Genomic DNA, 18,146 nt, shown 5'->3' with positions numbered 1-18,146 from the left:
CTGCATGTACTCGCCACTCAGGCTGCCTATGGCAGTCCCTTATATTTGCAAAAGAAAATGAAAAGGAGTTATGCCGACAGGTACAGAGTCCCAATGCTTGACCATAAGCATCCCAGCATGCATCGCTCAGGTTGCCATTATTAAAGGATAACTGTCACATTTAGACCAAAATTTCAATTTTCAGATATGTAGTTACTAATAACATGATATTCCCGAATCAATAACTATTAGACTTACTTACCCCATATTTAATAAGATTCAGCCCTTAGCAACCAGTCTGCACAAAACTACAATCTCACTCTCTTGTTAAGATGGCCGCCGATGTCCTCACCCTGAGACTAAGCCAGCCTGCCCTCACTACCCACAATGCATTCAGCTTCTCTCATGAACAAGCTTGTGCACCTCAACCAATCAGAGCTCTCCCCACTTAAACACGCCCCCTTCCTCCTTTCATTACATACACTCCGATCTGATGGTATATTCTAACCCGGAGGCGTTCCCATGGTGATGGGGACGCACCTCTGACAGGGCGCTTCAATCCGCGGCACCCGAGGGGTTAATTGCGTGACGGCAAAAAAATGTGACAGTTATCCTTTAATTCAGCATGACAGCCGGGTGAACACTGTGACAAACTGAATTCATAGTCTTAATATAATTGCAATTCCTTTATAGAATGGCGTTGGTGCTTCATCGTAAGTACAGACATAGATATACATGATGTCACGGGCGGATATGTGACAAGTTATTGATACATTTTATATGAGTTTTCATTTTCGGTGGGTAAGTTGACAGTCACAATAACCTAAGTCTTATATTTTTTTGCCATCACCATTCTGACATCTTGGGGGCTTGTCCGGGATAATCTATAGCCGGCACAAACTTGCCATTATGTATATTATGCCTATGACAGAACAGCAACTCCTACCGAACAGATTGCATAACATGTTCAGTAACCATGAAAGGGGTTGTCCAGGATTATGATATGGCTTATCCTTAGGATATCAGATCGACAGAGGTTTGACACCTGGCAGACCTGCCGATCAGCTGTTTTCTTGTAGGTTTGGTGCTGGAAAACGTCCTGATACTACACAGCTCCATGCACTGGGCAGTAAACTGAGCTAGTGACTACAACACTCCTTCCATTAAAGGGAACGAAAGCTGCGCTGCAGTTACCAGCTTTTTCCACTACACAATGGATGAGATGGGCAGTTCTGGAACCCCAAAACAGCTGATCGCTGGGAATATAGGCCATCAATATCAAAATCCTGGAATACCCCTGTAAAATGTAGTTTGGAATTGCCAGACCATAGACAAACTTTTCTTGCCTTAGGCCCCTTTTACTCGGGCGAGATTTCCGCGTTGGTGCAATGCGTGAGTTGAGCGCATTGCACCCACCCTGAATCCGGACCCATTCATTTCTATGGGGCTGTGCACATGAGCAGTGATTTTCACGCATCACTTGTGCGTTGCGTGAAAATCGCAGCATGCTCTATATTGTGCGTTTTTCACGCAACGCAGGCCACATAGAAGTGAATGGGGCTGTGTGAAAATCGCAAGCATCCGCAAGCAAGTGCGGATGCGGTGCGATTTTCACACACGGTTGCTAGGAGACGATCGGGATGGGGACCCGATCATTATTATTTTCCCTTATAACATGGTTATAAGGGAAAATAATAGCATTCTGAATACAGAATGCTTAGTACAATAGCGCTGGAGGGGTTACAAAAAAAAGAAATAATAATTGAACTCACCTTAATCCACTCGATCGCGCAGCCCGGCTTCTCTTCTGTCTTCATCTGTGCTGTACACAGGAAAAGGACCTGTGGTGACGTAACTGCGCTCATCACATGGTCCGTCACATGATCCATCACCATGGTAAAAAATATCATATGATGGACCATGTGATGAGCACAGTGATGTCATCAAAGGTCCTATATCTCAAAGAAGAAGACAGAAGAGATACCGGCTGCGCGATCAAGTGGATTAAGGTGAGTTACATTTTTATTAAAAAAAAATTAACCCCTCCAGCGCTATTTTACTAAGCATTCTGTATTAAGAATGCTATTATTTTCCCTTATAACCATGTTATAAGGAAAAATAATACAATCTACAGAACACCGATCCCAAACCCGAACTTCTGTGAAGAAGTCCGGGTTCGGGTCTGGGTACCAAACATGCCGATTTTTCTCACGTGCGTGCAAAGCGCATTGCAATGTTTTGCACTCATGCGGAAAAATCGCGCATGTTCCTGCAACCCACCCGCATCTTTTCCTGCAACGCCCGTGTGAAACCAGCCTTAGGAAGAACCACGAGTACATAGTAATTTACTCTGTTTGGGACTGACAAAGATAACCAAGACCTGTACTCATCTATCTCTATCAGTCCTATACAGATATAAAGATATTAAAACAAAAGGATGTTTATTTTTTCAAAAACTGTACAATTGAAAGGAGACTCTAGGACCCTGTTGGGTGCCTCTAGACTGGATACAAGATTAGATATGGTTGGGCATGGAGGCATACAGGTTCTTTATGGTATCCTGCAGCACATGTGCCCACAGATGTTACAGCTGGGCCTATAGACCCTACACACTTTTAGGTTGCCGAAGATGGCATCTCAGCTGATCCCATAAATGCTTGATTGGCGATAAATCACTGTGCAAGGCAAGTTTGTGCTGTACTCTGGTAGAGACCATGTGTGTGACCATTATTCTGCATGTGGCGGCAGGATGTCCTGCATATATCACTGAGCTGTAGGTGTCCCTTGTAGGGGTGACCGACTGTCTTATACGATGACTCCCCAGATCATCACACCAACAGTTGGAGTAGAGTGAAAGTCAGGATTGAAGCACTCGCCACGTGGTGTCCATACTCAAACCCGACCATCCCAAACAGAACCTGGATTCATCACTGAACACGATATGGTTCCAGTCCGTAGCAGTCCAGGTTTCTCGCTCACAAAACCATTACAAACAAAGGCGAAGGGGTCTGGCTGTCAATGGCAGAAGACATAATTGGCACTACGACACCTTGATTCTTTATGCTAAGTGCCTGGAAATGGTCCAGGTAGAGACAGGGTTGTGTAATGAAGGCGCCACCTGTATCTGGATGATGGGTAACAAAACTGTGGGAGCAGCTCATGCTTGTCTGTGGATAAAACAATATTATGTACTGGTGATCTGTCTGGAGGCCCTCACGTAACAGCTAGGGTAGAATGGCCTACCGTAGATGATGGACAATTTGTCGGAACGACCATCCTGCTTCTCTCTGTCCAATGATGCCCCCCCTTTCAGCTGGGTATAATGTTTTCAATCGTATTGTATAGACATGTCCAGTCATAATCTGAAAGACTTTTTTTAGGGCAGGGGGAAGCACATTTACACCCTCTTGTGGCAAGACCCAGTGTCTAATCGCATTCGATTTTTCTTTTGTGCCAGGTTTTATTTAAGGAAAAACTGTGAAAATTATGAAAGAAATGTATATTTTTCCTTTGTCTTCAATTTAATTCTGTTAAAAAAAAAAAGATTTCAAGACAAATTATTTCGAAAACCATTACCCTATGTTTTGCGGAAATTGGCATTATTTGTATAATGTCTCTACTGGCTGGGCCCACAGCAAGACTTCAAAAAGCCAGAACAAATTTTGGATTTTGGCAGCTTATTTTTTTCTATTGATGGTTCTATGGCACCGCACATCAGAACAGATGTTGTGCAGGGCTAAAAGATTAGAAGCCCCTTCAAAGTGACTTTTTTATGTTGTCCTCCTAATGTATTTATCTTGGGGAAATTTGGACATTTAAAGCTTTTTGTCTTTGTGGCGAAACCAACCTCGCCACTGGGTTTTGGAGGGGGCTGTTTAAAAGCCTCTTGCCTCAGGATTATGGCCCATAGTAACTTTAAAGGAGAAAACAGACCGGCCGCTCAGCTTAAATCTGTCTGTAGAATTGTATTTTATGTTATTATGCGTTCGGTTAAATTGTATGTTATGTGAGGGCACCCAGATAGCTAATAGTATTGTATTCGTGTATTCTGAGTGCCATTCACCTAATGATATGCACTCAGACTTGAGCTATCTGGGGATATGTTAAATGTCTGTGTTTGCTGTGGGGGTGTGCCATTGTGTGTTTGGGTGGTGATTCCTGTCCTGTTGTCTCCACATGTGTATTGGTGATCTCCCCTTTGTCCTGAGAGATAATTGGATTGTCTTCGGTCGTCTCTGGGACAGAGGGGAGGAAACCATGATGCATTGTGGGGATATGTTGTATCTGCAACAAACTGTAATAAAAACCAGGCTGGGTGTGCCAGCACTTCAGACCACTGCTTGACCCTGAACACGGAGCCTTGTCTCGTTATTGGGGGGATTCCCTGTATGCTGTTGGAGACTGATTGCCAGGAGTGTAAGCTGACCGATACGCTTTTCCTGTTCGCCTGCTGACAGCTACTTGCGAGGTTCCAGTTTGGAGTGCTATTTTGTATCCAGTTCGGGAGGTTGGTGTTCTGCAGTAGCTGTGCCTGTCTCTCGGAAAGGGGCATATCGCCTAAACGGATTTTAACCCCTTGTCTGCCGAAACGGTGCCGTTACATTGGTGGCAAGCAGCGGGATCGTTCCTACAGCCAGAAGGACAGCTACAGGAGACACCATTTCTTTGGATTTTACAACTTAAGGGCAACGCATGTCTCAGTACAGCGACCCTAAAAGCACCAGGATGGAACCAGCAGTGGAGTACAGATACTCTGTGGAGGAATTTGACCGTATGATGTGGTTGCGGCTGAACTTCTTCGGACCCAATCCAGCTGAGAAATACGTGAAGTTCGTGAGGAATCTAGTCTCTAAGACCCTACTATACCGGGCAGAAGGTGACGGTCAGCTGCCACGTTGGGTGGACCTCCATCGGAGGTTACGGTTGCGGGACAGTGGGAGCCCAGTCTCCATTCCCCAGCGGCAGTGTGAAGTGCAGGGAGAGGAGAGCAGCGGCCTCCCTCCCCAGCGGCAGGCTGAGTTACAGGGGGCAGAGGTAGTTGTTCCTGCCCCCCAGCAGCAGAGTGATATGCCGGGAAGGCAGTGTGAAGTGCAGGGAGAGGAGAGCAGCGGCCTCCCTCCCCAGCGGCAGGCTGAGTTACAGGGGGCAGAGGTAGTTGTTCCTGCCCCCCAGCAGCAGCATGATTTTTTGGGAATTGGGAGCCTAGTCTCCATTCCCCAGCGGCAGTGTGAAGTGCAGGGAGGGGAGAGCAGCGGCCTCCCTCCCCAGCGGCAGGCTGAGTTACAGGGGGCAGAGGTAGTTGTTCCTGCCCCCCAGCAGCAGCATGATTTTTTGGGAATTGGGAGCCTAGTCTCCATTCCCCAGCGGAAGTGTGAAGTGCAGGGAGGGGAGAGCAGCGGCCTCCCTCCCCAGCGGCAGGCTGAGTTACAGGGGGCAGAGGTAGTTGTTCCTGCCCCCCAGCAGCAGCATGATTTTTTGGGAATTGGGAGCCGAGTCTCCATTCCCCAGCGGCAGACGGAGTTACAGGGGGCAGAGACAGTCGGTCCTGTCCCCCAGCGGCAGAGTGTCCTACAGGGAATAGAGAGCCCAGTCTCCTTTCCCCAGCAGCAGGACACTGTATTGGGAGCGGAGGCGGTCGGTCGCCCTCCCCAGCGGCTGGAAGTATGTATGGGAGAGGAGCTTGTTACCCCCTCTCCCCAGCGGCAGATTAACGCACCAGGGGGAGACAGTAAGCCCCACAACTGTGCAGATGGGACCGTGGTCTCTGCACTTACAGCACAGGGGGTAGGGACAGTTGGTCCTGTCCCCCAACAACAGGGCTGTTTAGACAAAGGGGAGACAGTCGGTTTCCCCCTCCAACAACCAGACTCCAACCAGGCTTCTTCCGTGGTAACGCTGGCACCAGGGCAGAGTACCGCTGATCCCTGCCCACAAAGCAACCTTCACTCCAAGCCAGGGAGCAACTCAGAGACCGGGAGTACCAGCTTCCAACATAACCTTGGTGGATTCACTGGACAGAGACAGGCTACGAAATTCAGCAGGTCCAGTATTGGGTTGTGGGTGGGCTGCCAGACTAACTCAGGTACCGACCGGCGTGAGGTCAGGTATCTGGTTAGTCTTCCCTGGGGGGGGGAGATGTGTGGCGAAACCAACCTCGCCACTAGGTTTTGGAGGGGGCTGTTTAAAAGCCTCTTGCCTCAGGATTATGGCCCATAGTAACTTTAAAGGAGAAAACAGACCGGCCGCACAGCTTAAATCTGTCTGTAGAATTGTATTTTATGTTATTATGCGTTCGGTTAAATTGTATGTTATGTGAGGGCACCCAGATAGCTAATATTATTGTATTTGTGTATTCTGAGTGCCATTCACCTAATGATATGCACTCAGACTTGAGCTATCTGGGGATATGTTAAATGTCTGTGTTTGCTGTGGGGGTGTGCCATTGTGTGTTTGGGTGGTGATTCCTGTCCTGTTGTCTCCACATGTGTATTGGTGATCTCCCCTTTGTCCTGAGAGATAATTGGATTGTCTTCGGTCGTCTCTGGGACAGAGGGGAGGAAACCATGATGCATTGTGGGGATATGTTGTATCTGCAACAAACTGTAATAAAAACCAGGCTGGGTGTGCCAGCACTTCAGACCACTGCTTGACCCTGAACACGGAGCCTTGTCTCGTTATTGGGGGGATTCCCTGTATGCTGTTGGAGACTGATTGCCAGGAGTGTAAGCTGACCGATACGCTTTTCCTGTTCGCCTGCTGACAGCTACTTGCGAGGTTCCAGTTTGGAGTGCTATTTTGTATCCAGTTCGGGAGGTTGGTGTTCTGCAGTAGCTGTGCCTGTCTCTCGGAAAGGGGCATATCGCCTAAACGGATTTTAACCCCTTGTCTGCTGAAACGGTGCCGTTACAGTCTTATTTTTATATATTTTTTTATAAAAGAAAAAACATGTGCGCGGTTGTATATATTACGCAGCAAAAAAAAACTGCTATAGTAATAATAGCTAAAACTAATACCTAGATTTTTACATTTATTAAGAAAGATAAAAGATAAAAAAATGTGTGTACATTAGTATATTTTACACACAAAAAGGGGTCATATATTATCCAGAAGTACACCTATAATAGGCATATTTCTAGCGCAATTAATTTTACAGCCATTAGGGGCACTCTCACTTCAAGAAGAGAGCTCCCCTCCCGGCTTTTCCACTTTATACTGCTACAACAATGTCACAGGGAGACCACTTGGGCTGGTCTTAGGCATGCTTACTGTGACTGCAGGTGTCTAATGACAGCTCGGTCACAGAGATCTGCAGAGCCACGGGGCCCCGCCAGATCGCTATGTAACCTTACACGTTGGGTTACAGATAAGAGCCTACAGCCACGACATATAAAGTCACGTTGCAGTTAGCAAGTGGTTCATTAAAAAATAAAAGAAAACATGATTTCTCGGAGACCTCTGGGTGTCATACACAACTTTTTCCGGCCAGTTGGAGCACCTTCAACTCCAATCGAATCTATTTGAAGTCCAATCGAGCCAATTGATTCTCTCAAATTGAACCCAAAGTGAAGTTTAAGGAATTTATTCATCACTGTTGGTGACATAGGGTAACACTGGCTGGTAAAACAATGTGGACAGAACACCCTTATTTCTTTAGTGTATTATCACTTTTATGGTGTCTACATATTCCACGAATTTGCAAATAATGTGACCACGCCTAAACTAAGTCGAAAGGGGAAGTACAGGCAGCCTCCGCTTCCTCTCAACTTATCATTCATCATCACGATGCTGCTTCATCTGCTCATCCTAATGTTCCTCTTACAGACTCGTGAGTGTTTGTAGTACTTATTATTTATGCATTATTACTACATTACATAAGAACTAGTTTTAAGATGTCACTATGAGCTTTCATCTCTATCCGAAGTGTCAGCTGTAAGTCCTATTGTGTTCTGTATAGAGCTGTGTGATGGGGATGACCTCTGTGTACAACCGTGTGGTATAATTTATGTTACCTCTGTCCGATCAGGGCAATACCCAATTTACGTCGTTTTTTATGCTTTAGTATTTTTGCTTTTATTGCTATAGTCTGAGAGCTGTTAGGCTACATTCACACAAACGTTAAAAAAAATGGGCATTTGATGACTGTTTAAGTAACGTCCGTCATACAGCCATTTTTAGAATGTTTGTAGCTATTCACATGGCTATTTAATGGTCAGTGAACAGCAGCTGACAAAAAATTGGACATGTCCTATTTTTGCCTATTTTCAGGGCCTGATGGGCACGTTTTTAATGGGTGTTTAGACAGGAGTGCACCCCCTAATGCCAATTAAAAACAAGTACCTTAGATCAAAAAAGGTCCATACAGGGGTTAAATAAAAAATAAAATAAAAATCACCTCATCCTCTTAAACACACAGGGACCTGATGCCTCCAAAGAGGAGCGAGTGTCCTTGTGCGTTCACAAGCAGAATGGGGTTCAGAGGGTAGCATTCTTCATACTGGGGGTACTAACGTGGGCATTGTTTATACTTATGGACACAAATGAAGGACTTATTTATACTGGGGGCCACTAATGGGAGCAGTCTTTATACTGGGGGCCACTAATGGGAGCATTAATCATATTTGGGGTACTATGGGGGCACTCGATGTCCAGGGAACGCCGGGGCAGCATCATATATAGTGTGAAACTGCTTTTGTGCTCTCCAAAAATTAACAAATTCCTCCTGAGGTCATTCTGGGCACACAGACACCTCTTTTGGCTAGTGAGGAAATTTAAAGGGGTTGTCTGGATTAAGAGCTGAACCCTGATTTACCCACAAATTCACCCAAGCAGCTGGAGTGCGCAGGGCAAAGACATTTTATAGAGTTCTGGTGACGTACCGGGCCTAAATGGGAGGAAATGCAAAAAAAAAAAAAAAAAAATCTGTAGCGTGTCTTGATAGGGTCTGGGCTGTCAGAGTAGGTACGCAGGCCTCATCATAAAGCTCTCCTCTGAAATCTACTCCAGCTCAGAGCTGCCATAGATTTTATTCATTATTTATGCTATTTTCTAGCATTAATAATGATAATTGTGTTGAGGGCTGATGGCCCTGCCCACACTTCACCAAACCCTGTTTCGACTGCGTAAATATACAGGTTGCGTCTAATAAAAGAAGTTGCAATGGCATTTAAAAATTCACTAAACTGGTATTTACGAATTTTTAACACCAGAATGATAAATTCCACCCCCCCTACATATTTATCGAGATGAGCGAATCTCAATTTGACTGAATCAGTCTACTGAATCGATTCTACCTGAATCCTAAGAGCTCCAAATGGTCTGAAAAGTTGTGTATGATACTCTAGGGTCTCAAAGGACTCACATTTATTTCTCAAGTCTCTCAAAAATTCACTAGAATCAAATGACCAAAAATTTGGATGCAGAAGCATCGCATATCTTCAGTGCAGTGCTGGAAACGGTAGGGGGACTCGGGAGTGAGCTTACCTTCTTTTATTATTTTAACACATTTAGGGGCATGGGGTGGTCTTATACTGTAACATGGATAAGCCCTTTAAGTTTACAGCAAAATACCTTCTTGACATCACTAGTAGTTCCTCTCCTCCACTGCTTATCTGTGTTCCTTTAACTTTGGCTTCTTATCTTCTGATATTTGAAGCCAACCAAAATTGAATATCAGGCTCCTCAGGGGCGGGTCCTAATGCTAGCTTGGTGATGCTCTACTGCTCATTGCTAGAATGGATCTGCCAGAAGAAAAAAAAATATATATACATATGCGCACAATCACCCTGCCACCTAATAATGTAGTATTATTACTTTCTATCAGGTATCATCTGTGGTGAACTCTGTGGACTGGAACATGTATCTGCTGCTGAAGGAGGAGAAGTCATTCTACGTGTCCCTCGGTCGGAGAACACCATCATCAACTGGGTTTTGTTACCAAGTGGAACTGTTGTTGCTACAACTGAGCCTGGAAAACCTATTAATGAAAAAGCTTTGAGGAACGAGTATAGAGGAAGAGTGAGCGGTGAAGCTGATGGATCCTTACGCATCAATCATTTATCACTGAAAGACCAGGGGGTCTATAGAGCTCAATCAACAGATGACAGGATCTGTGTCAAGTTTAATCTCACGCTGTACGGTAAGTTACTCTTTCTTCTTCTCTGTCTTACCTGTCTACACCACCATGTATCAGATGTAACACCTCTGAAGGTCTTGCTCTTTGAAGCTTGGAGCACATCATGATACAGTTGCAAGAAAAAGTAAGTTGACCCTTTGGTGTAAGGTAAGTCACTGCCAAAACATATAGGCAGACATTTATCAAACTGGTGTAAAGTAGAACTGGCTTAGTTACCTATAGCAACCAATCAGATTCCACTTTTTATTTTCCAAAGGAGCTGTCAAAAATGAAAGGTGGAATCTGATTGGTTGCTATAGGCAACTAAGCCAGTTCTACTTTACACCAGTTTGATAAACCTCCACCATACTCCTCTATCTTAACTACGAAAAACCATTCATGAGAACATGACCCTCAAACCTACAATAATATTTATTTCTGCTCCATTAGACCAAAGCTGCAGACTGCAGTTTAAAAAAATGGACAACTCTTTAACCCTTGTGAACTTTATAGTCAATAGGAGCATTGTATTTTTAGAGTGATTCGCTGTAGGAGAAATTAGGGGCCAAAGAGAAAATGAGATGCAAGGTGGGGGCCTCAGAAGCCAAGCCCATGGCAATCACCATATTGTGATGAGGCCCACACCTGCATCTTTTTGAGAGGACATAAATTACATTTGGCCCTCCTGTATATGCCGTTGATATTATGTCACCCCTCTACCAAACTTACCAACGTTTTAGTTGGTAAATTTAGGACATGTAACTCCTGGCCTGGGACCCCCCACTTCTAGGCAGTGCTTACTTTGGCTGCACCCAAAGTGAATATTAGACTGTTTAAAAAAATAGCAGTGTTTGTATTCTTCTTTACAAACTCAAACATTCACTATATAAACTGAGAAATGTTTGAAGATTTTGCTTTCCTTTGAATCACTTCACTAATATTTAGTTGTATAACCACGGTTTCTGAGAACTGCTGGACATCTGTGTTGCTCGGAGTCACCACCTTCTGGACCCTGTGAACAGGTATTCCAGCCCGGGATGATTGGTCTACAATCCACAGTTCTTCTCTATTTCTTGTTTTTGCCTCAGAAACTGCATTTTCGATGTCACCCACACGTTTTCTATTGGATTAAGATCCGGGGATTGGGCCGGCCGCTCCATAACGTCAATCTTGTTGGTCTGGAACCGAGATGTTGCCCGTTTACTGGTGTGTTTGGGGTCGTTGTCTTGTTGGAAGACCTATTTCAAGGGCATTTGCTCTTCAGCATAAGGCAGCATGACCTCTTCCAGTATTCTGATGGATTCACACTGATCCATGATCCCTGGTATGTGATAAAGAGGCCCAACACCTTAGTATGAGAGACATCCCCATATCATGATGCTTGCGCCACCATGCTTCACTGTCTTCACAGTGTACTGGGGCTGAATTCAGTGCTTTGGGGTCGTCTGACAAACTGTCTACGGCTACTAGACCCAAAAAGAACAATCTTACCTTCATCAGTCCACAGAATGTCTCTTCAGGCCGGTCAATGTGCTCTTGGGCAAATTGTTAACTCTTCAGCACATGTCTTTTTTCCAACAGTGGGACTTTGCGGGGGCTTCTTGCAGATAGCTTGGCTTCACATAGGCGTCTTCTCATTGTAACAGGACTCACAGGGAACTTTAGACCTTCTCTGATCTTCCTGGAGCTGATTGTTGGAGTCCTTGCCATTTTGGCTATTCTTCTATCCATTTGAAAGGTAGTTTTTCGCTTTCTTCCACGTCTTTCAGGTTTTGGTTGCCATTTAATAGCATTTAAGATCATTTTTGCTGAGCAGTCTATGTTTTCCCCTCTCTAATCAATTTTTTAATCAAGGTACGCTGTTCTTCTCAACAATGTCTGTAACGACCCAGTTTCCTCAGAATTTGGAGAGAAATGCACTGTAACCAGCATGTACAACATTTTCTGCCTTCCTTCCTTAAATAAGGGCAATAATTGCCACCTGTTTTTCAAAGAATAAATTACCTCACTCATTGAACTTCGCACTGCTATTATTTTGAACATGCCCCTCTCTCCTTCCGCCACCCTCTCAAATACGGTCAGGTAGGCCTCAATATCATCATCAAGTGTCAGTTTTTGCAAGGCCCGCTGCACAACCCTCCTCACATTCAAAGTCTCTGGGGGCTTACCTCCACTTGTGGGGCTGGAGTTACAGCAGTCTCTCTTATTGCAGCAATCTGCTCCATCAACAAACGATTAGTTTCTTGCTGCTGCGCTATAGCCTGTTGTTGCTGCGCATTAGCCTGTTGTTGCTGCGCATTAGTCGGTTGTTGCTGCGCATTAGTCGGTTGTTGCTGCGCATTAGCCTGTTGTTGGACACGTAAGGCTTCTTCATGTCTCTTTCTATCCTCAGCATGTCTTTTCCTTTCCTCCAAATTGGCCTGTAACAACATCTTCATCATTTCCTCCATGGTATTTGGTGAACTTTGCATAGCTGCAGCAGCTTTCACCCAGGACATTAAATCATTAACTGTCACGCCGTTGCCCTTAGCAAGCGACTGTTGCCTTTTTCAGCAGGGACGCTTGCCTGCATCCGACACCAATTGTAAGGGGTTACGCTCTCAGGTTGGGCGGCGGTGACAGATTCTCTTGCAGACCACAGGGTTAAAGTCCAAATGCTGCTTTATTTATCACACTCCGGCAATACAGGCAACCCCAGTTATAATCCACTGGGTAAGGTGAAGGACCAGCACCACAAAATATAAACCAAACTAAAATAAACACCTGCCCGTCTGGGCTCTGGCTAATACAGTAAGGATCCTAGCTCACCTATTGAACACAGGTCACACAGAGCACTCTGCTTCTCTAGCCAGCAGGGCAGCCATCTTCCCAGGCTTTCTCCAGGCATTCCTCTCCCCAGACTGAAAGCCTGGACTGTGCTTTATTTCCCCTTGATGATCCCAGCTGGCTTTAGCTAAGATGCCTCAGGCTAGGGGAAAACCAGTCCTGGATTTTATTTACCTCACCCAGTTGTTCACCTTACCACAATATATATATATATACACAGAGCAGTGTATTGATGTGAGCCATACAAGGTATAATACTGTAGATGCAGTGTTTACAGAAATATGTGGTCAGTTATGCATTATGGTCACTGTGTGTATGAGGTACATGAGGTAGTGGTCACTGTAACTGTGTGAAGTATTATACATGAGCGAGCAATCAGTAAAAACAGTGCATGGGGGGGTAAATGACCAGAAGTGGGGGACCTCCTCTTACCACTCCATTCCAGTCTGTGTGGATCAATGCAACCTAACCCTAATTGCTGTTAGGGGTTGAAGGACCTGTGATGATGTAATCACAGGTCCTGGCAGAAGTACCTTTCAAACCTGGGAACTACACCATTTTTGGTGCATTTCCTTTGCTAGATCCTGCAGGACCTGTGATGTTGAAGATGATGTCATCACAGTTCCTGGCAGATGTACTGTTCTAACCTGGGAACTACACTTTACACTGTGCAGTTCCCTTACAGGACCTGTGATGATATCATCAAAGGCCCTTTAGCTTTAGAAACATAGACAGGAGCAATTAGTGGGTGGGGCCTCTCCTCCACTGTGGGCCCCTCTTTCTCACGGGCCCCATAGCAGCTGCGTGGTCTGCCTATATGGTAGGTACGCCACTGCCCCAGGTCTCTATCACCACTATCTTCCCATTCTATAATGCAACCCCCCCTTCCCCATCCCTAGTTTATACACTCCTCCAGCCTTCTAGCCATCTTCTCCCCCAGCACAGCTGCCTCTTCCCCATTGAAGTGCAGCCCATCCCTACGATAGAGCCTGTAGCCGACAGAGAAGTCGGCCCAGTTCTTCAGGAACCCAAACCCCTCCTTCCTACACCAGTTCTTGAGCCACTTGTTAACCTCCCTAATCTCCCACTGCCTTTCTGGTGTGGCTCGTGGTACAGGCAGTATTTTGGAAAACACTACCTGTGAAGTCCTTGCCCTGAGCTTGTGACCTAAATACCTATAGTCATTTTAAGGACCCTCTACCTAACTCTAACTTTGTCAATTGATACCGATGTGCACCATGACTGCTGGGTCTTCCCCAGTTCTTCCCAGTAATCTATCAACCTGATCCACGATATGTGGAACTCGAGCGCCAGGAAGACAACACACCGTTCATTGATCCTGGTCTTTGTGACAGATCGCCCTATCTGTACCCCTAATAATAGAGTCTCCCACTACCAGCCCCTGTCTGGCCTGCCCTACTCTCCTGGTTCCCTGCTTACTGGAGCTGACATTCCCCTGACTAGCAGAGGAAGGGTCCGGCTTTAGCAGTGCTATCCCAGGACTAACATCCCCCTCATCTGCCAACCGTGCTGGGATGTGTCAGATCAGGGCTAGCCTCCCTGGCACGCTTCCCTCTACCTTACTTTCTGTTACCCAGCTACCTACCTCACTTCCATACTACCACCCTCCACCCAATTCTACCCCATAGAGTGTCTGCTAAGTGAGCAGCAAACTCTTTTCCATATTGACAAGGTATCGCAATTTGCTCACATTGTGTACAGAAATATGCACCTCCAATGGTTTACTGTCATCAAATGAAGATTGTGTTAACATTAAAGATCTGATGAGATGACTAATGAGATGATTGATGCAGGATTAAGACGGGCCAATGATCAATCACTTCTTCCGATCACCAGTTTGTCTGAAGGGCCTTTAGACTCCGTAACTCAGTCATGGCCAGCTCTACTTCCTGGGGCCACAGATTATTTTCTCCTCAGCCACTACAGCCCAACACTTTTTGGTGCAGCCTTCATAGCTTTAGGCCTGCATTGAATAAAAAGTTAAGACATTTAGCACCAAGTTCAAATTTACCAAAATTTTCCTCTTTTTTTGATGACAGAAAACAGCTCAAAAAAGACACTTTCTATACTGTGCCTCAATGTCTTCTCATGTCTTCTCATTGAGAAGTTTCCTTCCCACACCACTTCCTTCTCCATTTATGGTCAACATATTTCTAAGCCTTGCTTTCCAATGTCTTTTACAGAGAACCTGTCATCTGGAGACATCAAGATCAACCACAACCTTACCAGGAATGACACTTGCTCACTGAGTTTGTTGTGCGCAGTGGACAAACGAGATGTGACTATAACATGGAGTAATGCGCAGAGCGGCGACATCAATGTGACCGGAGGTGTCCTGTATGTACCTCCCAGGGATGTGAACTTCACCTATACCTGCACCGCACGTAACCCTGTCAGTAATGTCTCCAAGACTGTGATCCCCGGGGAATACTGCAGGAGAGGTAATTCTATGTCCACACTGGTGTCTCTACTATACATAGATGTCACATATAGCATCATCCCCCACCTCACCAAGTGCCTACTTTATTTAGTTTTTTCTAGTTTTTGCCACCTCTACCTTTATAGTTAGGGCAGACTTATGAACAGCTGCTGGTTTGAAAGTTCTATTCAGTTTAGAGGTGTATATCAATGCCTATCAGGAGGACAATATTCAAACAATCTGTCATCCCAATCCTCTGCGTACTGTAATGGTGGATTTAGATGAGGTGACTAGAAGCCGATTGTTGGGAAGGAAGCGTCGGCTGCTTGTTCTGTGGAGGTGAAGCAGTGCATTTACATGCAGCGATCACCTCCACAGTATGAGGGATCGCTCTTGTGATCGCTCGTCCGTAAACACCTGCATGGTTTCTGGCACCAGATCACAGTTTAGACAGGACAATCTGCTGCCCAGAATTGATTATTTAGGTGCCTGCAGGAACGATAGGGTCACCCAATGAAGGAATGAAACGATTGATCGTCAGGAACGAGTGTTCGCAGGAACCTTCATCCCCAATAATCTGCCCGAATATCGCCCCGTCTAAATCCACCTTTACAAAGGGGGAGACAAGCTTGTATTCAATTCTTAAAGGCATAAGACAAGCTAAACGGAGAACACAAAGCCAAAAAATATAAAAGAAATCTGTTTAAAAAAACAAAAAACTTCCTGATGGAAGTGTCCCTTTAAAGTTAGATATATCTGAGCAATAATCATTATTATGTGATGGATTCAGTGTAATCTTCTCCTCGTCAGGTGACAGCAACTCAAACAACTCATCGATGTTAGGGCAAAGATTGTTCCATGGACTTACCCCTGCAACCATCATTATTATTATTATTATAGTCGCTGCAGTCTTCTGTATATGGTGCAAGAAAAGTAAGTGAAACACCCTCAATGTCATTATCCTGTACCCCAAGTGTCAGTGTCATTATCCTGTACCCCAAGTGTCAGTGTCATTATCCTGTACCCCGAGTGTCAGTGTCATTATCCTGTACCCCGAGTGTCAGTGTCATTATCCTGTACCCCGAGTGTCAGCGTCATTATCCTGTACCCCAAGTGTCAGTGTCATTATCCTGTACCCCAAGTGTCAGTGTCATTATCCTGTACCCCAAGTGTCAGCGTCATTATCCTGTACCCCGAGTGTCAGTGTCATTATCCTGTACCCCGAGTGTCAGTGTCATTATCCTGTACCCCGAGTGTCAGTGTCATTATCCTGTACCCCAAGTGTCAGTGTCATTATCCTGTACCCCGAGTGTCAGTGTCATTATCCTGTACCCCGAGTGTCAGCGTCATTATCCTGTATCCCAAGTGTCAGTGTCATTATCCTGTACCCCGAGTGTCAGTGTAATTATCCTGCACCCCGAGTGTCAGAGTCATTATCCTGTACCCCGAGTGTCAGTGTCATTATCCTGTACCCCAAGTGTCAGTGTGTCATTATCCTGTACCCCAAGTGTCAGTGTGTCATTATCCTGTACCCCAAGTGTCAGCGTCATTATCCTGTACCCCCAGTGTCAGTGTCATTATCCTGTACCCCAAGTGTCAGTGTCATTATCCTCTACCCCAAGTGTCAGTGTCATTATCCTGTACCCCGAGTGTCAGTGTCATTATCCTGTACCCCGAGTGTCAGTGTCATTATCCTGTACCCCGAGTGTCAGTGTCATTATCCTGTACCCCGAGTGTCAGTGTCATTATCCTGTACCCCAAGTGTCAGTGTCATTATCCTGTACCCCGAGTGTCAGTGTCATTATCCTGTACCCCGAGTGTCAGTGTCATTATCCTGTACCCCGAGTGTCAGTGTCATTATCCTGTACCCCAAGTGTCAGTGTCATTATCCTGTACCCCGAGTGTCAGTGTCATTATCCTGTACCCCGAGTGTCAGTGTCATTATCCTGTACCCCAAGTGTCAGTGTCATTATCCTGTACCCCAAGTGTCAGTGTCATTATCCTGTACCCCAAGTGTCAGTGTCATTATCCTGTACCCCAAGTGTCAGCGTCATTATCCTGTACCCCAAGTGTCAGTGTCATTATCCTGTACCCCGAGTGTCAGTGTCATTATCCTGTACCCCAAGTGTCAGTGTCATCATCCTGTACCCCGAGTGTCAGTGTCATTATCCTGTACCCCAAGTGTCAGTGTCATCATCCTGTACCCCGAGTGTCAGTGTCATTATCCTGTACCCCAAGTGTCAGTGTCATTATCCTGTACCCCGAGTGTCAGTGTCATTATCCTGTACCCCGAGTGTCAGTGTCATTATCCTGTACCCCGAGTGTCAGTGTCATTATCCTGCACCCCGAGTGTCAGAGTCATTATCCTGTACCCCGAGTGTCAGCGTCATTATCCTGTACCCCAAGTGTCAGTGTGTCATTATCCTGTACCCCAAGTGTCAGTGTGTCATTATCCTGTACCCCAAGTGTCAGCGTCATTATCCTGTACCCCGAGTGTCAGCGTCATTATCCTCTACCCCAAGTGTCAGTGTCATTATCCTGTACCCCAAGTGTCCTCTACCCCAAGTGTCGTTCATTATCCTGTAACCCCGAAGTGTCAGGTGTCATTATCCTGTACCCCGAGTGTCAGTGTCTTATCCTGTACCCCGAGTGTCAGTGTCATTATCCTGTACCCCGAGTGTCAGTGTCATTATCCTGTACCCCAAGTGTCAGTGTCATTATCCTGTACCCCGAGTGTCAGTGTCATTAGCCTGTACCCCAAGTGTCAGTGTCATTATCCTGTACCCCGAG

The 18,146-nt window shown here is 45.6% G+C and overlaps 1 protein-coding gene across 3 annotated transcripts in view; it reads left to right on the top strand.

Annotated features, from left to right (window-relative positions):
• Positions 1-18,146, top strand: part of LOC122921720 (SLAM family member 9-like) — a 48,680-nt gene that overhangs the window by 12,518 nt on the left and 18,016 nt on the right. For 2 of the 3 annotated variants that reach the window (XM_044271911.1, XM_044271912.1), the window contains exons 3-4: positions 15,121-15,378; positions 16,167-16,289. In XM_044271911.1, the coding sequence (XP_044127846.1) occupies positions 15,121-15,378; positions 16,167-16,289 (381 nt within the window). Of the gene's footprint in view, positions 1-7,749; positions 7,805-9,799; positions 10,115-15,120; positions 15,379-16,166; positions 16,290-18,146 lie in introns of those variants that run through there. The other variant, XM_044271910.1, reaches the window with a different exon arrangement.

The sequence above is a fragment of the Bufo gargarizans genome, chromosome 11 (assembly GCF_014858855.1).
Source record: "Bufo gargarizans isolate SCDJY-AF-19 chromosome 11, ASM1485885v1, whole genome shotgun sequence".
NCBI classification, from domain to species: Eukaryota; Metazoa; Chordata; class Amphibia; order Anura; family Bufonidae; genus Bufo; species Bufo gargarizans.
Note: the sequence above shows the minus strand (reverse complement) of the source record. Positions and strands in the feature narration are given on the sequence as shown.